The 26350-nt window shown below is 53.4% G+C and overlaps 2 protein-coding genes and 1 long non-coding RNA gene across 51 annotated transcripts in view; 2 read left to right on the forward strand and 1 right to left on the reverse strand.

Moving 5' to 3' along the window:
* The window catches only part of PTPRF (protein tyrosine phosphatase receptor type F), a 92945-nt gene extending 76283 nt beyond the window's left edge, over positions 1–16662 (reverse strand). For 24 of the 49 annotated variants that reach the window (XM_028834801.2, XM_077960258.1, XM_015137553.3 and 21 more), the window contains exons 1-3: positions 16451–16662; positions 9283–9362; positions 2443–2578 (exon numbers count right to left, since the gene is read on the reverse strand). In XM_028834801.2, coding sequence (XP_028690634.1) covers positions 2443–2533 — 91 coding nt within the window. In that variant the 5' untranslated portion in view covers positions 2534–2578; positions 9283–9362; positions 16451–16662. Of the gene's footprint in view, positions 1–2442; positions 2579–9282; positions 9363–9725; positions 9923–10455; positions 10516–10751; positions 10983–16450 lie in introns of those variants that run through there. The other 25 variants (XM_077960287.1, XM_077960250.1, XM_077960277.1 and 22 more) reach the window with 5 other exon arrangements.
* Positions 1–26350, forward strand: part of MED8 (mediator complex subunit 8) — a 417118-nt gene that overhangs the window by 243560 nt on the left and 147208 nt on the right. The gene's annotated exons all lie outside the window — the stretch shown is intronic.
* Positions 18134–18692, forward strand: LOC144337853 (uncharacterized). The gene is made up of 2 exons (XR_013411460.1): positions 18134–18461; positions 18516–18692. It is a non-coding gene; the product is annotated as an uncharacterized LOC144337853 (long non-coding RNA).

A 26350-nucleotide genomic window follows, 5' to 3' on the forward strand; every position in this document is an offset into this window, starting at 1 on the left:
TTCTCTGGGGGGCCTACCCTACCTTCTGCAGTGGCCCTGTCCATGCATGGCCACTTGCCCCTGGCTAGTAGTTGCCCAAGCTCAGCCCGAGACCGGCCTCAGTGCAGGGAGAGATCCAAAAGTGTGTGCAGTGTAAGACAGGCCCGGAGGACAGACCCTGGCTCCTGGGGCTCAGTCACCATGACCCCGAGCCCGGGCTCCTGCCCCATGGCTCTCTGCCTGGGAGAAGGCCTGAGTCCCCCGAACTCCCTACCTGGATAAGGCAGGATTTCAGCTTCTTCAGCTGCTTTCTACCTTCAAGACCTGGTCTTTGGGCTTTGGTTCCTAAGGAACCAGCACGGAGGTGCTTGACTTTGCTTTAAAAACTGTTCCGCCTTGCCCCTACCAATTCCTACTGGGAACTGGTGAGCCACTAAAAGAAGTCAGCATGGTGGGTGAGTGGGGTGGGTAGGGGGACAGCAAGGGACGAGGTGGATAGAAGCTTGATAATGCAGGGCCTAGAGAAGGGTTACAACCCTGGGGGCCTGGGGGCAGGAGGGACTGAAGGATTCTAAACTGAAGAGTGACATGACTCTACCTTTGGAATGCAGAATGGATTAGGAAGGAAAAGACTGGAGGCAGGGAAATCGTCAGGAGGCTGCTGCATGCAAAAGCCCAAGAGCCGAGGGTGGCTTGAATGAAGGCGGGAGAGAGAGAAGTGGATGCATTCCAAAGATATTCAGAAGGTAGAAGCAACGGAGCTTGGTGATGGATTAGATGTGGGATATCACGGAGGGAGGAGGTTGGGAGGAGGCCCAGGTTCTGACTTGGGTGACCAGGTGGGTGGTAATGCCTTTCACAGGAGAGAACGTGGGAAGACAGCAGGCTAGGGGATGAGAGTGAGGGGTACAGGTTGGAGCACGTTGGGTCTGAGGCAGTAGGAGGGCAGCTCTTCTCCCAGAATGTGTTATCTGTTGAAGCCCAGCTGGGCCATCCTTCCCCTGCCCTAGAGCTCCTGTCTGAAGGCCCTCAGAGTGCCTGGGGTTGGGTCAGCGGGGAGGGCAAGGACCGTACTTCAGTGTCCAAGAGCTGCTGACCACACCTGGACAAGCCTTCACCTTCCTGCCAACCACAGGGGTCACACCTGATAGGGCTTTCTACTCCAACCTGCCCCTGCAGGTTCCAGGCAAGCCTGGAGATACCCTGCCCCACTTCCCCATGTGATTCCCCACCTGTCTTGTTCCTTGCTCTCATCTCCCCAGCCCTCTCTTTGGTACCTGGTGCTCCCATGACCCTTCGCCCCACCCCTTGGGAATGCCTGCCCCTTCTCCTTTCCCTTCTATCTCCACCCAGGACCCAGCACCTAAGGACAAAGGGCGGGACCACGCCAGTCCCACCCACTCCAGAATGTTTCTGAATAATTAATGAGCCATTAGAAGAAAGAGCCCCGGTGGGGCAAGGGGAGAGATCTGTGCCCAGAGATACGGAGGCGGAGGTGGGTGGGGGAGCCCTATGGCCTGGTGACCCATGGGCTGACCCCAGGGTTGGCCCTGGATCACCCCTGGGCTCTGGACAGGCTGGGAACGGCCCCTTCCCCCAGGGACCTTGGCTCCGACCTCGCCCCTCCCCCTCAGCTTGCAGATTGGCTAAATCTGCCCTGTGCCCCGCCTCCCACCAGTAACCAAGCAGTGGTAACCATGGTGACGGGGCGGGCTGCGGCCAGTCTCATAGTGCCAGGCAGGGGGAAGGGCAGCAGGAAAGGGACCAAAGTTCGGAGTTGGATCTGGATGGGGACAATTCCACCCCCTTCTAACACAAACACACACACAGGGGCGTTGCTCAGCTTCCTGCCGGCCAAACACAATCCTTCCCCCATTTCCAGGGCTGAGGAGCTGGGGTAGGGGGGATGCTCCTTTGCCTAGAAGGTCCCCATGAAAAGAGAAGGAGGGGCTCAGATCTGGATATTTGGATCCTGAGGGTCCGGCGTAGGGGAAGAGCTATGGGTAGCTCCTGCTTTTGACCCTCCTTGGGCCTATGGACACACCTGGCATCCTGGGCATGCATCCATACACATGCCCTGCGTGCCACCCCCCGATTCCCATGCTGACCCCTGGCTGTAGCTCACACTGTGCCTTCAGCACAGATCTGCAACAGGGGACACAGCACATGCACAGGCACATCACACAGTGACCACATGAATCCAGGACAGGTCTCACCCTGGCCCCGTAAGACAGGGTCACGATTCGACTGCCCCACTCTGGTGCCTAAAGATGCTCCTAAGTACCCAGGTATTCCTTAGAAAGAGGCTCTCCAAGCAGTGGGGGCTCTCTAGGACAGAAGGTCTAAAGGGTTTCTGGCCATCCTGTCCCTCCTAGTAGCTGGTCTGTCCCCATCCCAGAGTCCTGCTGGGAAGGATGCCACCTTTCAACCTGGGAGATCTGCACCTTGAGGATTCAGACTTACTGTCACCATGGGCGCCTGCCACCAAACCAAGCATCACCAGTGCAGGCACAAGGGGCACCATCGTCCTCCCTGGGGCTGGCTCGGGGGCCATCCAGGGCTCTAGCTCCACAGCCAGCCACAGCCCAGGACAATCAACCTGTAATGGAGAGAAGGGCAGAGCTAGTTAGCTGGTATTTACTGGTATCCCTAATGGCCACCCTTGTCGCTTCCTGACCCCCACTGACCGACTGACCATGCAGAGCCTCGTTCAACAGACCCCCCCACCACTTGGGCTGCGCAATGACCACCTAGACCTCTGACCCCAGTGACCACCCAAGTTCCTCACTGGTTCCCCAGCACCCATAAGGACAGCCCAATAGTCACAGTGGAGGGAGAAAGAGTGCAGGAGGCCTTCAGGCCATTCTCTAAACCTGAGTAGGGGGTACAGGGAGTGGGTGACATCAGAGAATGTACAGTGTGTTCCATTCCAGACCTTGAGCTTCTAACTCACCCCCATAAGAGGACAGAGAAACAGGGTCAGAGAGACACAGGTGGCACAGAAGACAGAGAGACAAGACAGACAAGGAGCAGTGAAGGGCTAAGCAGACTGACTCTGGAGTCTCCCTGGGATAATTCTGTTGCCCCTCCTCTCCCCAGCAGGGAGGAAGAAGGTGGGAGGCCAGACTCCACAAGCACGCTGAGCACAGGCCCCAGAACACAGGCTTGTTAGCAGAAGACGAGCTCCAGGTATCAGAGGCTTCCAGCCAAAGCCACAACCCATCAGTGCTCGCCAGGACGTGCTCTTGACAAGCTGCTGCTGCCCTGCCTGGCCACCTTCGTCCTACCCAATTCCCATGGCACCTTCCCACTTCACAGAGAAACCACAGGGAGGCCTTAGTGGCCAGGAATGGGGGTGCTAGACCCTAGAATTCAAACCCCACATCTCTTCTGCCCTTGCCCCAGAAGCCCAGAGCCGAACAAGTGTAGGGAGGATGGGGTGTGAGCCTCACGCGCCGATGTTTGAGACAGGAAGCTATGCACAAAAAGACTGAGTAGCCTCTGGGACTGGCTGAATGCCTCTAGGCCTTTACTCCCAAAGCTCCTGGCCTGGAGTGCCCCCAGGCACACCTGGGTGAAGCCTCTAGTGTGGCCGCACTGTACATGGGAGATACGCTGCTATCGCTCTCTGGCCCCAGGGAGAGTGAGCTCCCCAGGGTCTCTCTCCCATACCCCTCACGGGGGGCACCAGGGAATGTATGGAAGTGCCCACAAGCTCTGATCACACCACGCTCTGGGCAGAGGGATGAGACGTGGTCAATCCCTCATGAATGCTGTGAAGACACAACAGAGCAGAGTGCATGATGACGGACACGCCCTGGGGCCCCGCAGTGATACCCATGGACTTCGGTCAGGGAGTTGTGATCAGACCCAGGTCCCCGCTGACCCACAATGGTAAGAGAATTTTCAAGGTGACAGGGCAGGTGAACAGGAAGGGGCAGGGCTCAAAGGTGCTCCGGTCCTTTCTGAAATTTGAACCCTTGTCTTAACTGAGATAATCAAAGGTCATGAGGTCAGGGAGCAGCAGTTGAGCAAAGGTGTTGGACAAAGCAGGTGGGACTGCAAAGTGGGATGGGGCCAAACCCAAAGGAAAAGGGGTGGGAGTTGTCCCCTGTCCCAGGATCTCACCAAAAATCTGAGACAGGAGCTGAACAACAAAGTAAGAACATTGAAGGGGCATGATGGGTGTCTACTTACACCAAGCTGGAGGGGGGGATCTGCTCCATGATCCCAGAGCTCAGGCGGCTGAGACCACAATGACGCCTGCAAGGCCACGCTGGGATGGGGGTCACACATCACTAAGGCCCTGCCTGAGCTTGCGCTATGGTGCCACATGCAGCCAACAATGGAGCACCTTCCCAGCGGCCATCAAGTGGTGGACTATGAGTGGCTCTTCCTCCCTGGGCCTGTGGACACATCTGGTATCCTATGCCAGGCCAGGTCATCATGGGAGTATGGGCCTCTGATGGACCATCCTGGAGCCCCTGATTGAGATACATGAGTTTATAACTCAATAGTTGTGTTGCACCAAAGGACAGGGTACGGCGGCCTTGTACCGGCATCACGGGTATAACACTACAATAGTCACAGATGTTAACTCCCAGGAACAAGCATTCCAAGCATGTAACCCCTGCCAGGCAGGCTTCATAGGGACATAGGCCCCCAGCACGAGCATATCTCCCTGCTCTGAAAATAAAATGCACAGTACAGTCATCACAGGATACAGCTCCCCAGTACAATGAGCAGAGGCTTAATCCCCTGTAGCCGCCTTGGTGCAGTAATCATAACAGTGTAACTCCCAGGTGCAGACATCATGGAGGTTTAACCATGTGGTCTAGACATCACGTGGGTGGACCCAGAGGGTACAGTGCAGCTGCCTGATAAGGACATTACAGGGGTGCAACTCCCCATACATCATCACAGAGATGTAACGTGCTGTTACAGACATCACGGTGGGGGCAGAGCTCCCAGGAGAGCCATCGTGGGGGTAAACTCCCAGAATAGACACCCATGTGGTACAAACTTGGATGAGAGTCTGGCCATGGGTGTTAAGAGAACTTGGGCCTCAGGTAACCCTACCCCCAACCTGGGGCCTCCAGGAACCCCGTGTCTCTGGGTTGGGGTGCTCAGGACACTTTGTTCAGATCCAGAAAGTAGAAGAGAGAGCTTCTTCCAGTGGTCCATGATGGACACAAGGACACAGATGCCCAGGGAGATGGGGAAACACAAGGGACACACACAAACACATTCTCAGGCAACTACTCGGGCAACCACACAGCTGTACGAGCCAGGGTCTCTCCCTCACCAGCTCCTGGTGAAAGCAAACTGCCTCCCGCCCCGGACTCCGGGCACAGAGCCTGCCCTGGTGTCAGGCGGTTCAGGCCACTCCCAGCTCCAGGGCCTCCCTCATCAGAGCAGAGCAGCCCTGGATCCCCAGGCCTGGCCTAAAGTCTAGACCTTGGCCCTACACCAGCCCCCAGAGTCCCAGGGTCACCTGCGGGGAGAAGGTGGGAAAGGAACAGGGGGCAGGGCTGCTGCTAGCCTGAATGCGGTTGCAAGGCTGAGCACCTTGTGAATCCATGCAACGGTCTTCACAGCAGAGCACCCACTTCACCAGCATGGCTGGGTGAGCCTGGGCTTTCAACAACCAAGATAAAAACAAGGCCGGGGCACTTGGGCACTCAAGCTCGTCTCTGAATTGCACTGTGGACCATCCGTTCTGCCAAGCTGACATACTTGGGCAGGAACACAATTACATACGGTATGATATTATAGAATATAATTGGACACAATTTTTCCACATTCAGAATGGTTTTAATATATCCTTTTCCTTTGCTACGTCAGTGTAAAGCTGCCAACTGCCCTTTCTTGGGAAGAACTGTCCTTTATTCTCAAATTTTGTCCTTGGTGTTAAAATGTTCTTTCCTGTATGAAACGATGGGGATAGCAGGTAACAGTTGTTTTTTTATAATGCCTTTACTTAGCAAAATAAAAAATTGCCAACCCCATATCTGGCTCTTGAGTACTTTTGGAAATTGTATTGGTTCGTGAAACCAAAGAGCCTGGGAATCACTGCTTTGAGGGAAAAGGAAGAAGCAGGCACTAGAGCAAACTATAGCATTCGCGTATGAACGTCACAGAAGGTTCATGTTACAAAACACAGAAGCCATGTCACCTCCATGCAGCCCACCCTAAGCACCCTGCCAGCCTCTGTGGGGGCCCGAGGGACCATGTGACACCAATGATGGGGGGTTCCCTGGCTGGAGAACAGCTGGGATCACTCCTGAGTCCTCGCCATAAATATGCAAACACAGATTGATTTGTTTCCTTGGGCAAGCATTATTATTCACAAATATTAATTAGTCTCCAGATCCCACCTGTTTCTGCAGCCTCCCCCACCTTACCTCCCCAGGCCAGGACCCTGGGGCCCAGAAATGGACATGAGCAGAAGGAGGGGTATCCAGGGCCCCACAGAGCAGACGGCCAAGAGGAAAGGCCAGCGCTTGGGCAACAGGAAGGAAAGCGCCTGTCGGCAGGGCGAGCTCTGAGCTGTTCATCTTCTAACCAGCGGGCAGCTAACCGAGCCCTTTTGTCATGTCCTGGACAGTTCACCGCGTGGCACTGCAGCAGCGGCCGCGGAGGCGGAAACAGGCCTTGTTAGACTTGGGAAGGGAAAACCAACATGTTTCCAACTCTCACCAAAGCAACCACTGGATTATGACAGGAATAAATCACAGTCTCAGCCAGGACCCCTGACCTAGGGAAGGAGGGGCCTGTGGGGAAGAGGGCGAGGCCGCCTTCCCTCCTCCAGCCAGTTGGCTGGAATCTGTGAGCGGAGCCAGGAACAGCCCTCCCTCCCACGGCTGGTATTGGGGCTCCCACCAGCTGGACTGAGTCCCACCCTGTTGCAGCTCTTAGTTTTTCCATCTCACTGAGGAGTGGAGGGGAAGATTAGGAGGAGTGTCACAGACTCCGAGGTGGCAGAGGGTCAGCAGGAGACTAGCTCTGGGGGCAAACAGCCACAGGGGACCAGCAGAGGTATCTTCCTGCAGTTGTAATCCCTAAGCCTCCAGGCCCCTTCCTCTGGGGCTGGGGTCCTTCTTGGATTACTGTTCCCCAACTTTGCTGCCTCCAAGCCTCTGTACTTGCTTTTCTGTCTACTGGAAAAAAATGACCTTCTCCTGCCCCAGCACTCCTCACCCCTCAGAACTCTGCTCAAGTGGCCCATCACTGTCCGTCTTCCCCACTGACCCGCCCCAGTTTTCCACGTTTGTACAGCATAGTGAAAGCAGCAAGAGGCTGTAGACCAGAGGTTCTCAATTCAGGATAATTTTGCTCCCATGGGACATTACACAACGACTGGAGACATTTTTGATTGTCGAGACTGGGGAAAGCGGGGAGATGCTACTGGCATCTGGTGGGAAGAAATCAGGGATGCTGCTAGACACCCTACAATAACAAGCCCCACCCCCACAATAAGGGGTTATCTGATCCAAAATATCAACAGTGCTGAGGCTGAGAAACCCCAACACAGACAACAAGATCCTTTGCCAATTGAGTCTAGAGCCTGACCTGGCCCCTGCCCCAGAACCCAATCCCCTGGGAACCCTGGGCCTTGTACCCACGGAAGCTCCAAGCTGGCTTAATTCCTGTACTAGCTGGCACCTGGCCTTGGGACCTCAGAGTACCTTCCCCTGTACCCCCATATCAGCCCTACCCAGCTTCCAGAAGTCAGGCCCTATAGCACACCGCATCTTCACCCCATCAGACATGCCATCAGCTAGTGGCCTCCCCAGAGGACAGAGGGCTCTACCTTCAGGTACCTCTTCTGGCAAGACTGGACTTCAAGGTAGGTCAGACCATCATCTGAGGATGGAGAGGCGAAGAGACACATGATGTCCCTACACCCACCCTCCCCATCTGACCTTTCCAGCCTGTGACATAGCCCCTCTTGCTGCACTCTCTACATAACCCCAGTGCCCATCTCACCAAGCATAGGGCCTGAACTCCAGCAGACACCCAAGACACACACATTTCCTTCCCCTACCCTGGCCAGACCCATCTCTTCCACAGCCTTGTTAGTTCAGCCACCCGTCCGGATGTTCAGTGGGCAGGGTGATGAACAAGACAGTCAGAGGCTCTGCCTTCAAGGAGCTTACAGAGAATGAACAGACCCACTGAGTTCTTGGCTCAGGATGGCCCAACCAGAACTCATCTGCCCCAATCCCACTCCTCCTCCAGGGTGTCCAGTCTTGGGGACAGCCCCACCATCTGCTCAGTCACCAAACCCGCAAACCCTCCTTAAATGCCCCCTTGTCCTCATCCCACACATCTAACCCATCAATAAGTTTGAATCTGCCCTGCCTCCATCCTCACTGCCACTATGTTAGTAAGACCTCATCACTTCCTGCCTCTTTGGTGGGCTTCCTGCCTTCAATCACTCCCTTCCAACCTGGCCTGCACACAGACCAATGCCACCTTTCAACACATAAAAATGCAAATCTGCACTTTTGTTTGCCACTTTATTCCAGAGCAGGCACTCAGATAGTGTTCCATGAATGAATGAACAGATGGGCAATGGACAGATGAATGCATGGATATTACTTCTCTGCTTAAGAACCTTCAATGCTGCTGTATAGCCCTCAGAAAAAAGTCTAACGTCTTTAGCCTGACATCCAAGGCCCATGATGCTGACTCTAAACCAACTCGCCAACTTCATTCCCTACAACTCCAGCCCACCCATTCTGTGCTTCTAACAGAGAGGAGGACAAGGGGACCTCAAAGAGATGCAGAGGACATGCCCAGATCCTGCAGGCACCATGCTCTTTCTACTACAACCTACAGTTGATGGGAACAGTCTTTTCTACAGAAACGTGGTGAATGGAGAAGCAGAAGATAGATCCTGGTCTAAGTCCCAGGACATCACCAGAAGCCTATTTCACACCTACAGTAGCTGACGAGCTGTATGTCATTCCCCATCCACCTCTATCATCCACTCCAGCCAGAAACTCAGGCACCATCCGTGACACCTCCCTGCCCTCATGCTCCGCATTCAATCCTTCACCATGTCCTGTCTACTCCACCTTCCTAAATAGCACTCACATCCCTTCTCTCCACTTCTGTCACTGCCTCCCTGGTCTATGCCTCCACATCTCTCACCAGTGCTCACTGGATCATGTCATGCCCCCTGCTGACACCCCCTATATAGTTCCACTAACCCTGCACCAAAGTCTAAGCTGCTCAGCCTGGCCCACAGGACCCCTATGCACTCCTGCTCCTGGCCACTTCTTGGGGCACACTCACCAGGTCTTTGCTTCTTCACCCCAGTCACTCTTGCTGGATACTCAGCACCAAGGGCAGGGCACCAGGGCCTCCGCTCCTTTCTGGACAGAAAGGAAAGCATATGAAAAAACATCAAGAATTTCATCACAGCAGCATATGTATTGACACAGAAAGACATTAAAAATTTGCTGTTTATGCAGGAAAAAAAGCAGGTTATGGAAATGTTCATGTAGAACCATCCCCATCTGGTAAAAATGCCCATCTTTCCCCTTCACTCTCTCACTCATTCATTTTGATACTCCCTGAGCACTTACTATGTGCTAGGCATCTTTGCAGGCACTAGCCATATAGTTGTGAGCAACACAGACCAAGTCCCTGACCTCAGCAATAGACTTTGTGGCCCAGCTCCTCAGCATGACCCCGGAGCCAAGCAAAGTCAGCCCGTCCCACCTCTGCGGCCCTACCTGCCCATGCTCTCCTCCTGCCAGAATGGGAACTTCCTCTTCTGATCCTCAAATGTGCCAAATTTCTTCCTATCTCCCAACCTTGCCGGTGCTGAATGCCACTGCCTGGCACAGGCTACCCGTGTTCCTCCGGCCAATTTACCCTCGGATCTCAGATCCAGTGGCACTTTCTCAGGGAAGCCTTCCACAATGTCCCAGACTACCCGCCTGGACCTTGGCTTGGAGCCGTGACCACAAACATGACTCTTTACATATTTTTACAATGACTGAGTCACTACCATAAGCTTGATAGGAACATGGACTGTGGCTGCCCAGCTCATCTCCATATTCCCAGCACCTGGCTGACAGCCGGCACGTAGTAGGTGCTCAGTCAACATACACTGAATGAGTGGATGAACGCATGAATGAGTTCAAAGAAAACAGCCCAGCCTGGAAGAACACACTCCAACATACATGCCAGTCTTCAAAGAAGCTTCAGAAGCAATATTTATTTTTGCCTTTCTGCTTCTCTATAATTTTTAAAATGAAGGTGTGCCCCTGGATGCCTCCTCCGCTGGCACACATGCAGCAACAGAGCCCAGCCCCTTCCTTCTAGAGCCATTATTGAGCCCCCACCAGCGTGGGTGCCATCCTGAGTGGGGGTGGGGGTCAGACACATCCACACCACCTCACAGAAGCTCAGCTGTTTGGCCTACTCGACGCAAGCTGCACCTTGTAGCAGGCTTCTCACCTCATGCCCCCACATGCACAGTGATCCTCGCCCCACTCCACTCTGCCACCTTGGCTCCTCCTATAACGGACAAAAAGAAACCACAGTGGGAGGGTGGTGCATGGGAATGTCCTCACCGGCCCAAGACTGACCCTCATCATGAAATCAAGGACACACCTCTGCACCTGGAAATTACCCTCAAGTTGCACTAACCACCTCTGCCAATATGGGGGTGCTCTCATGGACTGAAGGCCATCCCAACTGACGCAAGACGGCCCTCACCAGCTCACCGACCCAGCCTCTACTGCCCCACCTACCTGCACCAGAACCCGTGGCCCTCTCTGCATGCTTCCCTCCCAGCTCCCCAAGTCGAGTTTCTCGTTTCCAGAGGCTGCTGCTCCCAGCACACAGGCTGCCCGGCAGGTCTGGCCAGACTAACCAGCTTCCAGGCCCCAAACTTAAAGGCCCATTTGTCTAGAGATGCCCGCAGGGCCTCACAGTATTCAAGTGAGGTTTTTGGCTACGCCATTGTGCAGAGACCCTGGGCAGAGGGGCAGAGTCCAAGGCAGGGAACTGGGTAATGGGAAAGGCCTCCCCCAAGCTGGCCAGGCGCTGCTGCCACACCCAGGGCCATAGCAGGGTCTCGTGCTTGGAATCTGAGATAGGCCCTACATGGAGCAGAAGCCACACCTGGAAAGAGGAGTGTACCCAAAGCGGCCAGGGACCATTTTAGAAGACTAAACATTTGCAAAGACCCAGAGGCACACAGAACAGCGTGAGGGCAGGATCCTAGAAAAGCCAGACAGTAATTTTGATCCACATCAGTCTGGGATCAAACTGATCTCAAAACAACCTATCAGGCAACCAAATAAAGACTCAGATTCACCAACTGCAGCTCCCAGAACCACTCTACACTCACACTGGGACAGAGCCCAGAACAATCAGGACAACCAGATACACCCCCAGAACAGAGCTGGCACTGACACCTGGAAGGCTGACTAGAAAGCTACTCAGAAAGGGCCGGAATGGTTCAGGACCCAAGTTAGAAATCACACTGCTGGCCAGTCACAGTGGCTCACCCCTGTAATCCCAGCACTTTGGGAGGCCAAGGCAGGCAGATCACTTGAGCCAGGAGTTCAAGAGCAGCCTGGACAACATGGCAAAACCCCGTCTCCACAAAAAATACAAAAATTAGCCAGGTGGGACTACACCTGTAGTCCCAGATACTCAGGAGGCTAAGGTAGGAGGATCGCTTGAGCCCAGGAGGTGGAGGCTGCAGTAAGCCATGACTGCACCACTACACTCCAGCCTGGGCAACAGAGTGAGATTCTGTTTCAAACAAACAAACAAAAAAAAAAAAAAAAAAAAAAGAAAGAAAGAAATCACACTGCTTTGCACCCAGAAAGGCCTCAGAAAGGGTGAAGTCCACAGTCATGTCCAATATCAAGAAAGAAAGCCCTTGGGGTCAACCCAGGGCTGGCCCCAGCAGGGTTCCCCATCATCTGCCAAGCCTGAAACCTGGCAAGTAGATATCTAGGGGAATACAGGCACAGCTGCCCTCTGGAGCAACCCCCAGAATGCCCCTGTGGCTGCACCGGGAACAGTCCCCAGAAACAGCAGCTAAAATACTGCTAAGGAGCTAAAACCGGAGTTCTCAGACCTAGAAGTCATGGTCCCACAGAGACGTGGTGCATCTGGACCACAGAGGCAGATGCTGGTGGAAAGAGCCTCAGTAGGAGCCCAGGGCCCAGGGAGGGTGGAAGGAAACGGAGAACTCAATACCCCAAGGCTGCCCCTTCTCAAAATGCCCTTCTACCTACCCTAAACCTGGAGTCTCTTCTGCAGGCCTCACCTCTAGTCTTCTCAAGCCCACCACCTGAAGGTCAAACACCTGAGCAACATTCACAATCCCATCGATAACAATGGGGGCTGGGCACCCCCTTTGTTGAGCTCCTCGACCTGCTAATCTCAGCCCAGAATTGCAGCAACCTTAGGCAGACAGGTACCCTAACCTTAGCAGTCTATCTTCTTATTAAAGGCAACCTCATGTGACCCCTGATGGGAGAGTGGGTTTACACCACCCCTGTTGAGGATGATTACAGTAACTGCAAACACAGACAACAGTACTCACTAGATGCCAAGCCCTGTGCTATGCACACTTTATACATACTATCTTTAATCCTCATAACAACCCTTATAAGGCATGGGTTTTTATTATAATCATTTGACAAATGAGGAAATGGATTCAGAGAGGTTAAGCCACTTGCTTAAAGTCACGCTGCTAGTAAACAGAGTCCAACCCTAGCAATATAAAACTCGAGCTCTTCCCCACTGTCGGAGGTTACTTTCTCTGATGGGCACAGCTCTACGCTCTCACACAGCTCTCGCTTCTCTTTGTCCGGGCCACATTTCTCTCCCATACCCTCACACCAAAGCCCCTCCTTGATGCTCCTCCTGCACTGAGCCTCAAATGCCCCAAATACCTCAAGGGCCACATGTCCAACTAAGAGCTTATTCTCTGCCCCTCCTCACCAAGTCCCTAACTCAATGAAGCTTCAGGGCCTTCAGTGAAGGCCCGCTCAACCACTCCCAGGAACCTGGACTCCTTCCTCTTCCTCTCCTTCACTCCCACATGCAATAATCATTCTGTCCTGACAAGTGTGCCTTCAAGATGGCTCCATGCTACCACCTATCAAAGCCAGCATCTTCTCTTACCTTACTTACCTGCACCTCTTGCCCCACTGGGCATCCTGTCTCCATCCTTTTCCCATAGCCACATAGCATTTTCTGGAAACATAAACCTGACCACCGCACACTCCACCCTCCCTATCCAAGCTTTAAGCTTGGTGTTTTCTCTCTGGGTTCTCAGAGTAAAATGATAGGTACTTAACAGGGCATTCAATGCCCTCTGTGATCTGCCACATCTCTGAATACTTCACAAGTGACAACACCTCCCAGTCTTTATTCATACTGTTTTTTATCTACCTCAAGTCCTTTCTCTCTTCTTCAAACTCCTATTCATCCCTTCAAACCCAGTTCAGATCACTTCTTCTTGGTCTCCTCTGGGACTCATCTCACCCTGACCTCTGAACTCTCCCCTGTCTCTTGATGAACTCTTCCAATGTTCTAACTCAACTCAGAACTGCAGCTGCTTTAGTTGAGCAGATGCCTGAACCTTAGGCGTGGGCTGCCTCTTCTACATAGCTGTTAGTCCCAAAGGAAGCAAGGCAGCCGGGGCTGAAAGTGCCTACCCCGGGGTCTGGCACACAGTCAGCAATCAATAACAGGTAACTGAATTGCTTTTGCATTCTCATGGTGCAACCTGCTCCCCCAGGGACCACGAGCTTCTCGAGGGCAGGGCCCTGGCTGCAAGCTTGGACCAAGCACACAGCAGTGTCAGTCACATGGGAAGTGACTGCCACTGCTGATGATGCACTGCCACACAGTTCCCTTGGATTCTTACAACAGCCCTGGGACCAAGTCCGGGTTGGATTAGCTGCCCCATTTTACAGGGAGTGAAATTGAGACTCAGGGAGAAAGGGGCCTCTTTGAGGCCTGAAGCTGGAAAGTGGAGGAGCCGTGGTATGTATCACAACCTCTATTGCAGGAGGTCTGGGTCCCCTCCTCCCCGCCCCCAGTGAGGATCCTTAAAGCTAGACTCCCATAGTTCGGGCTGATGGAAAAAAGGGTGGACTGTGCCCAAATTGCCAGGGCTGGTATTTTGCTGCATATCAATACGATTACCTACAAAAGATGTGTTGCTAGTTTACGTCTGCTGCAGTCTATAACTCTGCCCCGCCAAATTTCTTCACCAGCACCCAACCACCCCCTCCTCTCTCGGCAGCCCTGTACACCAAGCCAACCTGCACAGGGCACACAAAGCTGGATAAAGGGGAGGTATCAGTAGTTGCAAGAGGAAGGAAGAAAGGGAAAAAGGAAGGAATTATGTTAAAACAATTTTCTTGTTGAAAGAGGGAAGAGGAAGAGCAGTTGGAAAAAGAAACTAAAAAAAAAAAACACACAACACTATACAGACACTTCAAATGATGAGGGAGACTGAGCAAGTAAAATGTGCAAGAAAGTGCATATACAAAAATGCACAAGGATGACTGTGCATGTGCACAGGTGTGCTGCGAGTGTGCAGGCACAGATTGCTTGAGCACTGGCCGGCATGCGGGTCCAGGTTTGTGAGTGGGGTCAAGAAAGCAGCTGAACAGGGAGTGTGTGGGGGGGTGGAGGGGGGTGAGCTGAGTGTGGAAATGAAGGCAAGAGGGTAGGAGAGACTGTGGCCTGTGCCTGGGGCGGAGAATGTAGGGGGTTGTACTTGGGGAGTTACACCTGCTCCTTCTCGGAGCCCTAGGCTCATTCATATAATCAGTAAAAAACAGGGATTTTCATGCTCCCTGAAGCAAGAGTTAATAAGGCGCTAAGCACAGAAATTTCCTTAGATAGCCTGTCAGAACTCTCTTCTGGATCCCTCAGATCCCCGAAGCCTCCCAAAGGATCCCCCATCAGATCTTCCCTTCTCAGCAGATCTCTCCCCATGAGCACCCGCCTGGAACCAACACCCCATATCCTTTTCTACGCCTCTCACCCCAGTGCACTTCCCTGGTTCTCAGGCCAGATCTGGCACCAGGTCGCTCTGGATCTCTGCCCTTGTTCCTTCAGAAGTGGAGCCTTCCTCATCCTAATGCAGCCTCCCGGCCCTGCTCTGTGGCCCCTCAGGGAGATCCAGACAACCCGCAGGCTGGGGCAGCCTCCCTCTCCCATTTCACAGCTCAGGCAGGTAGCGCTCCCCACCCCCAACCTGCTCCAACTCAGGGGCCCTGCACTGGGGGGCAGGGGGGTTTGAAATGGGGAGAAAGTCTAGCCCCTCCCCCTCCGAGGTGGAAGAACCAGAGGGGCAGCATTCCAGGGAAATGGGGGGGCGCCTAGCACAGAGGGTGCAGAGACACCAAGAGATGCGTGAGAGACAAGAGGCAGAGAGACACTTAGGGAGGGAGACAGAACCCAGGGAGAGGAAACAGAAGAGACCCAAGGGGAGAGAACAGAGAGACTCAGGAACAGGGAACAAGATGACCCAGGGAGACAGAACGGAGAGACCTGGGGAGAAAGAACAGAGTGATCTGGGGAAAAAGAACGGAGACAGCCGGAGAGACCCTGGGATTGCAGGGGCACTGACACGGGGAGGCAAAGACGCCAAGGAAAACAGAAAGCAGCCGAGACAGAGACGTGGGCACGACGATGGGGAGCCGGCACGGCTCGGGACAGGACGCGGGGCAGCCGCTGAGTGAACTTTCGGAGCGGGTCCGAGTGGCCACGTCCTCATGGGACAGGTCGCTCCAGGGCCTCCAGGGCGTTGCACCCGGTTGGGGGCGGGCACAACCCGTTCAGCCCCTCCCCAACCCGTGCTCGCGAACGAAGGGGGTGGGGGGCTCCAAACTCGCGCCCGGCGCAGCCCGGGACTGCACGTGCGCCGGGGCCGCGAGCGAGACCCGGGCGCGCCGGCTGCGGATCCCCCGTCGGCTGGGAGGGGGCGCCTGTGCGGCGGGGGCGGGGGCGCGGCCTGGACCCGCCCGGAGCCGGGGGCTGAGGGGTCTGAGGGCCGCCCCCGGAGCGCGTCCGCGCTAGAAGGGGGGACGAGGCGGGACTGATGAGGGGGAGCAAGAGCGCAAACGGGAAACTTTGCGCTGGGCGGGGGAAGGGGGGGCGGGCTGCGGCTAAGGTGCGGCGGAGAGGGAGGGAGGCAGCGAGGGGCGGCGGGGAGCGAGCCAGCCGGCAGCGCTGGGGGCGCGTCTGCCGCGGGGTGAGCGGGGAGGAGCCGCCAGGCTGGGGCGTGGGGGGGGCTTCGCCGAGGCTGCGGGCGCGGCAGGTGGGGGCGCGGCCCGGCCTCAGCGGCGCCCTCGTCCCCCCGGGACCGCCCCCAGCTCCGCCGGGTGGACTAGCGGGGAGGGCAAGGAGTACGGGGAAGAGACGGGCGCGGAGGGGGCTGGCGGGGGGCCTGGGGGTCACTCACCGCCTATCCAGGGGCCGTCGGTCCGCATGTCCCCCCGCAAGCCGCTGGGGCCGCTGCTCCCACTCCTCTGCCGCCGCCGCCTCCACCTGGTCCCGCTCCCGCCACCGCCACCCGAGCTGGAGCCGGAGCCCGAGCCGGAGCCGGAGCTGGAGCCGCCGCCTCTGCCGCCGCCACCGCTCCCGCCGCTCCCGCGCCAGCTCCAGCCGCGCGCTCCCCTCTCGCTCGCGCCCGCGCCCCTGCCCCTGCCGTGCGCGCCCCCGGCGCCGCCCCTCCCCTCGTGCACTCTCGCTCGTAGAGCCGCGGAGCCGCGGAGGCCCAGAGAGGCCACAACTCAACGCCAAGTCGAAACCGACCGGAACCTCAATGTTGAACCCGAACCCCAATAATGAACATGGACAGACCAAACTCTGATACTACATCCAGATCCTTCTAGTGGTTCCCAGTCCTAGCATGAACCTAATACCATTCTAGGACCGCATTTCCTCCCCATACAGATCTGAACCTGATACTGAGTCTACACCTTGCCCTAAACCCAATATTGAATCCAAAGCCCTTAATCTGCCCCCAAATTAGCACAAGTAGGAATTTTGTTCTGAACCTCTGTACTGATCCCAAATACCAATTCTGACTCTAAACCTCTTTATTACTCTACCTGCCCTAACCTTGATAGTGATGTTAGCACCAACTCTGGACCTTAAATGGACCCCTGTGCTAATGCTCAGCCCCCAGTCCCTAAATGAACCCTAAAGTCCAAAAGCTACCTTGCTATGGACCCCAATTCTCTCTCTTCTGAACCCCAAGCCTTACATAAAACTCCAGTACTGCTCTCCCATTCCCAGATCAACACCAATGCACTCTGAATTGGGATTCTCAATTCCAGAGTTGGGATTGAGTCACCAGAAAAGGACCCCCAAACAAAGATACTGACCTGAAACCCCACCCAACCTTGAGACCATTTAGGACCCTAAACCAACCCAGCTTTAATAATAATCTTAGAATCCAAGATGAGACTGGCTTTGCAGAAACCCCACACAAAGCCCCTTCATCCTCATGCTCACCCTCCACTTCTCTGACCTAGTGTCAACCCCAAGCAGAGGCTGGCTAATACCCCAATATTATACCAATTCCAACTGTGAACCTTACATTGGCCTCGGAATTAAAGACGTGATAATGCCCTCTAAGTCAAATTTAAATCTCAGTATTGAGTTTCTGACTTCTCATATCAAACTCAAATGATGACCCTAGAAATGTCTGGGTGAAACCAACAACCTACCTGAAGATTTATTCCAAGACCCACTGATGAGAGGGATTTGATGAGCTTCAACCCAAGAGCCCCTGCCTCCAGACCCCGCCCCCATGCAATCCATGCTACAACTACTGAAGAGTCAGCCAAAGCCACACCAGTTCTTTCCTATCTACCGCCCCGCCCCCCCCACCCCCCACTCCCCCATTCTCCCCCACTGCTTGCTAGGCTTCACCATGAAGATTGGGGGAACCTACCCCCGCTGCCCTGGGTCAGGTAACTGAGCAGAGGAAGAGATGACATTTCTCCTCTGTGGGGTTTCTTCTGCGGGGTGTTTCTGGTATAACACCTGAGTTTGGAGTCAGGTGAGAAATAAAATTTGGACATTGTTGAGGTGCCTGGATTCAGGGATCACGTGGTAATGTGCAGGGCAAGGTTGCTGTGATGTTCAGGGATCTGGGCTGAGGGATCAGGTTCTGGTAACCACCTGATTTCACTGCCTGTTTTTGTCCTGAACTTGAATTCACAAACAGTGCGTGTGCGCCCCCTGGTGTGTGAGGAGGGGATGGGACTGGCTCTGGTGATTCTGGACAGACAGTTTGGTTTGGATGACAAACGGATCAAAAATGAATATTTCCGGCCGGGCGCGGTGGCTCAAGCCTGTAATCCCAGCACTTTGGGAGGCCGAGACGGGCGGATCACGAGGTCAGGAGATCGAGACCATCCTGGCTAACACGGTGAAACCCCGTCTCTACTAAATACAAAAAAGTAGACCATCCTGGCTAACACGGTGAAACCCCGTCTCTACTAAATACAAAAAAGTAGCCGGGTGAGGTGGCGGGCGCCTGTAGTCCCAGCTACTCGGGAGGCTGAGGCAGGAGAATGGCGTAAACCTGGGAGGCGGAGCTTGCAGTGAGCTGAGATCCGGCCACTGCACCCCAGCCTGGGCGGCAGAGCAAGACTCCGTCTCAAAAAAAAAAAAAAAAAAAAAAAAAAGAATATTTCCAGTGTGTGGTTTTTCACAATTGGTAATTTTGGTGCACCATAGGGGAGGTATTGCAAATTTTATGCATCTTTAAGCATTTTTGCCTTTTTTTCCAGAACTTTGAGGATTTAGAGTTTTCCTGTCGGCCCCCAAATTTTAAAAGTATACTTTCAGCCAATTATGCCTGCCCATTGCTGAGTTATTAAAGCAGTTCTTTTCCTTGGCTTCATTGGCCCACCCTCTCCTCACTGGCTTCTCTCTCCGATTCCTTTACCACCTCTTCTTCTGCTCTTCTGGGACTCTGTCCTAGGCCTCCTCTTTTCTCTTGCTCTGCCCCTTTTCCCTGGATCATCTTGACCACTACCAACCATATGCTGATGACTTCCAAGTCTCTATCTCCAGTCTGGGCCGCTCCTGTGAGCTCCACATCCGTATAACTAAGAGCCTCCTCTGTCCTGCCCATCCCAGATCTGCAGTACTCCCCGTCTCAGGCAGTGTCATCTTCAGTCACTTAGTCACTGACATGCAGAGACCTTCCCTCCTGCATCACTGTCCAATCAGTCATCAGTCCTGCAAATTTTGAAAAATAGAGACTAGAGACCATACGGCTTCACGAGGGACACATGCAGAGAGTTTCTGGCTTTTGGGTTTCAGTCCACACACACACAAAGCCAAACTGGTCTTAACTTCTCTTGCATGCAGTTATAATATAAGACCCCTTAAGACTTGTTCTACTGGCCAGGCACAGTGGCTAACGCCTATGATCCCAGCACTTTGGGGGGCTGAGGCAGGCAGATCACCTGAGGTCAGGGGTTCGAGATCAGCCTGGCCAACATGGTGAAACCCCATCCCTACTAAAAGAAAAAAAAAATACAAAAATTAGCCAGGTGTGGTGTTGTGCACCTGTAATTCTAGCTACTTGGGAGGCTAAGACAGGAGAATTGCTTGAACCAGCCTGGGCCACAGAGTGAGACTCCGTTAAAAAAAAAAAAAAAAAAGACTTGCTCTACCTTTAGTGTGTTTGGCACCTCAGAGCCAACTGTATGTGTTTGGAACCATTGTTTCCTCCAGGAAGCCATCCTGGCTGTCACTACTGTTTGCATCTGTGTCTGTCTCCCCGATCTATGGACAGCAGGTTCCTTGCAGGCAGGAGAAATGAGTCCACCTTGTCCCCTGTCATATCCCAGTGGTCAGCACAGGGTCCTGACACACAATAGATACATATTTGTTAAAGGAATGAAGATTGACTTTCCTATCCGTGCTCAAGGAACCATCAGACATAAATGACTAAGTGAGGAAACAGCTCCCTGACCAAGTCTGAGCGCTCATCCAGCCCCAGTCTTCCGTAGCCCTGGCATGCACTAGAAGAGGGGCTCGTGGTGTTCGCTGGCCTGTGTGCCTGCTAGCCTGGGCCTTGGTAGTCCTGAAGCTCTGGCAGCGCTGTTCCCTCTGCCCCGCATTGCCAGGGCTACTGAGCACAGTACTGGAAGGTAGGTGAGCTGGGACCCCTGGCTTCCTGTGGTTGAATAGCAGATGTGCTCACTGTTCTACCAACCAGGCTCTTGCTCCAAACCCCACAAGGGACACAGGGGTCTCAGAATCCTAACCCACTGGCATCTGCCCTCTCATTCACCCACATGTGGCAAAGTGTTTGCTGAGGCAGGGCAAGAGAATGCCTGTAAGCCGCCTGCCCAGATCTCTGCATGTACGCCATCTGGAACTAGATACAAACCCAAGGTAATGAAACTAGAGGCCTAGGTGCCGAAGCCACATGGATGAGATCAGGTGGCCAGGGCTGGGAGAGCGTGATAGCTGCTGAAGGAGAAGAGCCAAGGCTCTGTCCAGTTTGCCAAACTGTGAGCACAGGGTCCATGTGGGGCTACCCTGCTGCCCTGCTCCTGGGCCTGGGGGGAGGGATGTCCTTGTGCTCATCTGTGAAGGCCGAGTAGCACCACGTGGTCGTTGTGTGTCTGCTGTGTTCCAGCCCCAGGGTGCAGGGTGAGGAGAGAGCCAGATGTCAGCTCCCACTCACTGCTCACCCTTTGTCCAGGTCCTGGGCCCACTGGACACTCTCTGCAAACTCATGACATAAATATACCTCTTAGTCATCCCTTAGTTGGTCTAAACCAAATTAAATTCAGCTTGAGTCTCTACCCACCAGATCAGCAAGATTTCCCTATCACTCATGGCTGCCCTTCACCTCCCTCCGATCATCCATGAACTCCAGGGGTTTGCACAGTCCCAGAGATGGTCAGTCCATGCTCCACAGCCTTGCAGAGAAAGGTGGAAGGAATTTGCAGGCTGCTGCTGCTGTTGCAGACATCAGTGGTCACTGTCACAGGGCTTCCGCTATTTTTTGCCCATCTTCAGGGCCTCACTTGTCTGACCTGGTCCTTGGGAAGATAACCCTCTACTCCCTCCATCCCAGCTCTTTCAAGAGGACCTCTCCCACAGTTGCAGCCCTTAGTCCTTGGCATTTCGAATCGCATGCAGCCACTTTCTTGTGGGGGCAGGTCAGGGTGGGATAGAGAATGCCTGTCCCCCTGCCCCTCTCCTCCATGCCAAAGCATCAATTCCCCAAGACACAGTGGTATTCTCCCTCTTAGCTCAGGCACGAGAACTACAAAATGCCTGTTTACTTTCTCAGGTATGAGGTGGGAGAAAAAAGGCCCAGGACTTAGAACGCAAAAGCCTGATTAATGCTTTTTTAATTAAAAAAACAAATTTTTTTTTTTTTTTTTTTGGAGGGACAAAATCTCATCATGTTGCCCAGGCTGATCTCGAACTCCTGGGCTCAGGAGATCCTCCAGCCTCGGCCTCCCGAAGCACTGGGATTACAGCAGGCATGAGCTGCAGTGCCTGGGCCTGGCTAATGCCTTTCATTTCTTCCAGCTGAGTCACTATGGGCAGGGAGAAAAGATACAGGAGTTAATTTCTCAATGGACACTCTGCTCATGTTTCCCAGAGAAAACAGAAGCTACCACAGGAGGACTCCCCCATCTCCCACTACCAAATCCTCAAACCCACACACCTCTCCTCCTTCCGCTGTGTCTCCCCTATGCTCAGGGTGCTCCGGCTCCTCCAGGCTTTGCTCTCTATTCCCCGTCCACTGCACCCTCCTCACTACAGCATATTCCCATCTGCCCATGCGCATGTCTCTCCCATCCTAAAAAAAATTCCCTCCCTTGGCCCCACACGCCTCTCCAGAGTGGGAGAGACTCGAGTGCCTCTCTGTTCTCCTTCCCCACAAACCCAAGAGCCATTTCTAGAGGACGCCTCTATTATTCCATCTCCTGCTCGCTCCCCAGCCCACCACAACCCTGCTTTCTGGCTTTCACTGATGTTGCTCTTTTTTTTTTTTTTTTTTTTTGAGACTGATTCTTGCTCTGTCGCCCAGGCTGGAGTGCAGTGGCGCCATCTCAGCTCACTGCAACCTCCGCCTCCTGGGTTCAAGCGATTCTCCTGCCTCACCCTCCCACCCTTACAGGTGCCCGCCACCACGCCCAGCTAATTTTTCTCTTTTTAGTAGAGACGGGGTTTCACCATGTTGGCCAGGAGTTGACCTCGAACTCTCGAGTTGATCTCGAATTGTCTCTGCCAATCCTAGATTCCCTACCCCCTCCTGCTTCTCAGGCCCCTCATCTATCCATTGCCCCCTCCTTCCCTGAGCACCAACCCCAACCTTCAACTGGAGCCATCCATAAACCTACTCCCTGCATGCTTACTTTCTCCTCCCTTTCTCTATCAACTTTATTTATTTATTTTATGTTTTGTAGAGGTGGGGTCTCACTATATTGCCCAGGCTCGTCTCAAATTCCTGGATTCTAATAATGCTTCCACCTTGGCCTCCCAAAGTGCTGGGATTACACATGTGAACCACAGCACATGGCCTTTTCTTTCTTTTAAAATTCCAAAAAGCTTTTGGAGTACAGGTGGTTTTTAATTACATGGACGAATTATACAGTGGTGAATTCTGAGATTTTGGTGCATCAGTCATCTGAGTATCGAACATTGTACCCAATATGTATCACTCACCACCCCCATCCTCCCCGTTCTGAGCCTCTAAAGTCCACTATACCACTCCGTATGCCTTTGCATACTCACAGCTTAGCTCCTGCTTGTAAGTGAGGATGTATGGTATTTGGTTTTCCATTCCTGAGTTCCCGGCCTCTCCTCCCTCCCTCTTTTCCTTCCTTCCTTCCTTCCTTCCTTCCTTCCTTCCTTCCTTCCTTCCTTCCTTCGTCTCACTTTGTCACCCAGGCTGGAGTTCAGTGGTGTGATCTCGGCTCACTGCAACCTCCACCTCCCAAGTTCAGGTGATTCTTGTGCCTCAGCCTCCCGAGTAGCTGGGACCACAGGTGCATGCCACCATGCCTGGCTAATTTTTTTTGCATTTTTTTTTTGTTGTTGTAGATTTAGGGGATTCGCCATGTTGGCCAGGCTGGCCTTGAACTCCTGGCCTCAAGTGATCTGCCCACCTTGGCCTTCCAAAGTGCTGAGATTATGGGCGTGAGCCACCACACCTGGCCCCAGCCTCTTCTTTCATGAGAGTGTTCTGTTTGCCATTATGGCATTCCTACTCACTTCATCCAACATTTGGTCAAATCTGGCTTTTACTATCTCTGCCCCCAATGTCTTCCCTGAAACACAGTGTTTGTGCTATGATCTCCATGTCTTAAAATTTGAAGGCCATTTTTTTTCCAGTATTCGTTTTCTTAGACCTCTTAATTACTGCATTCTTCAAACCCTATCTTCTTTGGCTCCCTTGACACCATACTCTCCTGATTTACCTCTTAACTCCTTGGTCTTCTTCTCAGTTTGCTTTGCGGGGTCCTCCTCCTCCACTCAATCCATTAAGTGCTCCTGTCTCCCAAGGCCCATGCCTTGGCCTTTCCCCTTCTTACTGTGGACTCTGCCCTGGTGATCTCATCCATGCCTATAGCATTGAGTACTGTCCATCTGCTGATGATTCACACCTTTATGACTCTTACCCAGGGAACCTCTTGTGTAAGCCCTTGATGGAGAGGAGCCCACCCAGCTGCCTAGTCAACATCTCCACCTGTGTCCTGAAGGCACCTCAGCCCCAGCATGCCCAAGACCTCCCTCCCGATCTTTACTCTCTGACTCCTTTCTCGAGTTCTCCGTCTGAGTCAGTTGCCCCACTGTCCATCTATAGGCAAGCCAGAATCCTAGGACCCATCACCAAATCCTGTTCATTTTACCTGCAGATCACCTGTCTAATCTGCACCTTTCTCTTCAACTCCGCTGATGCCTCACTGGTCCAAGCCACCATTAACTCTTTTTTTTTTTTTTTTTTTTTTTTTTTTGAGAAGGAGTCTCGCTCTGCCGCCCAGGCTGGAGTGCAGTGACCGGATCTCAGCTCACTGCAAGCTCCGCCTCCTGGGTTCCCGCCATTCTCCTGCCTCAGCCTCCCGAGTAGCTGGGACTACAGGCGCCCGCCACCTCACCTGGCTAGTTTTTTTGTATTTTTTAGTAGAGACGGGGTTTCACCGTGTTAGCCAGGATGGTCTCGATCTCCTGACCTCGTGATCCACCCGTCTCGGCCTCCCAAAGTGCTGGGATTACAGGCTTGAGCCACCGCGCCCGGCCACCATTAACTCTTATCTGGACCTCTGCAGCACCTCCTCACTGATCTCACTACATCTGCTCTGCCCCTCCCCCATCTTATCTCTGTGCTGCAGCCACAAATGGGGTTATGTTGTTCCCCCATGAAAACCTTCGAATGGCTTCCATGGGGCTGGATTAGGAGCCAACTCCTCCACATGGATGAAACGCCCTCCCTTTGCCTACCTCCCCGCCTCATCCAGCACAGCATTCCCGGCTCAGTCCTCTGCAGCGGCAACAGCTTCCTTTCAATTCCTCAAACATACTGCATCTTCCCCTTCCCTCTCCCCATTCTCTCTGGAAGACTTTCCACCCCACCTCCTTCACATGGTAACTCATTCTTCATTTTTGGCTCAAGCATCACTGCCTTGGGGCAGCCTTTCCCTGACCCTTAGTCTGAGTAAGTACAGAGCCCTGTTGCTGTCTGCCAGAGCATTCCTTTACACTTCTCATTACACATTTAGTGGATTGATACCTGTCATCCATGTCATTCACTCAATAGCTATATGTTAAATCCATATGAGGTGTCTAGAGTAATGTCTGGCACCCAGTAACTACCCAATAAATGTTAGCTATTGTTATCCTCAATATCTGGAGACCAAGGAAAGGCAGAAGAGCCCACAAAGGAGAAAAAAGGAATGGTCACTAGGAAGGAAAGAAGAAAAGCAGGGGAAAGTTACTCTTTCACTCATCTCCTCTATTAGGCTCACCCTTCGGATGCCGCTCCTCCTGTGGCACCTGGAGCTCTTCTCCCAGATATTTGCATGGCTGGCTCCTTCTCATTTTTCATGTCTGTCTTAGGTCAGGTTCCCCAGAGGAAGACCCTGAGATGAAGTGATTTATTAAGGAAGGGTTCCTGGGGGAAACTGGCAAAGCAGAAGGGGAAGCACAACAGAGAAGTGTAAGAAACCAAGCAAGCGGGGGATTTCAGGCCATGTTCTTGGAAGGGTAGCTTCAGCCTGACCTCAGGGGTCCCGGAGTGGAAATTTATGCCTCAGTGTTGTCCCCACCCCCGCCAAGAGCGTTGGAGCCTTCATACCTCCTACCCTCCTTAGTCATCTGTTGAGGGCTACAGTGGGGCTGAGGATGGTGGGTGATGAGTACACCCTCTTCGGGGCCTTTCTAGCTTGCATGCAGACAGAGTGTCTCCAGGAAGTCGAGGACAGTCCTCCATAAAAGAGCTGGTGCTAGCTGCTGGAAGGCAAGGCACGCTGAAGGTGGGGCTATGTCTGCCTCGCACCCCCTCACAAAAAATGGTGGAAGGGGATCTGAGGGGTCTATCGTGTCTCCGCTGAAATGTCACCATCTCAGAGAAGCCTTTGCTGACCACCCTATCTAAAATAGTTTTCTGTCACTGCAACAGCACTCTCTTTATTTCCTTCATAGAATTTACAAGCATCTGTAGTTAGTTTGATTCCATTTTTGTTTAACAACTGTTTCTGCTGCTAGACTCTAAGGTCTAGCAGGGCAGGAATCTCCATTACTTGACTCTCACCAGATCTTTAGCACTAGGACAGTGCTTGGAACACAGGAGCTGCTCAATCCATCTTTTTTAGTGAATTAGGCACATGCACTGAGCGCTCAGCTGGGTGAGAGGCAGGTAACTCTAGATGTACGTATAGGGGGCTAGCTGCACCGCGCTGGCCAGAATGTGACCCGCACAGTTGTGCTTGTGAAAGGGGCCATAGAGGGTCAACTCCCCTCTGAGGCAGCAGACATTACCCCAAGGCTGTGTATCTCTCTGGGTCCCCAGCCCTTTGTGCAAAGTGGGATGGAGCCCATGGGGATCCAGGCATGTGGGCAGTGGGATTCAGAAGTATATAGGAGAGCTTCTGGCAAGGGGCTTGAAGCTGCATAGGTGCATGTCATGGACACCTCCCCACACACATGCCACCAACACCACCCAATGCCTCAGGCTAAACTGGCCTCAGTGAGGGTAGACAAGGCTGCAAGAGGGCGGCCTTACATTTGGGAAAATATGGCCCTGGCTCTGAATAAGACCCATGGCACTTATTAGCTGTGTGGTCTTGGACTTCTCTAAGTCTCA

The sequence above is a fragment of the Macaca mulatta genome, chromosome 1 (assembly GCF_049350105.2).
Source record: "Macaca mulatta isolate MMU2019108-1 chromosome 1, T2T-MMU8v2.0, whole genome shotgun sequence".
In the NCBI taxonomy this organism is placed as follows: Eukaryota; Metazoa; Chordata; class Mammalia; order Primates; family Cercopithecidae; genus Macaca; species Macaca mulatta.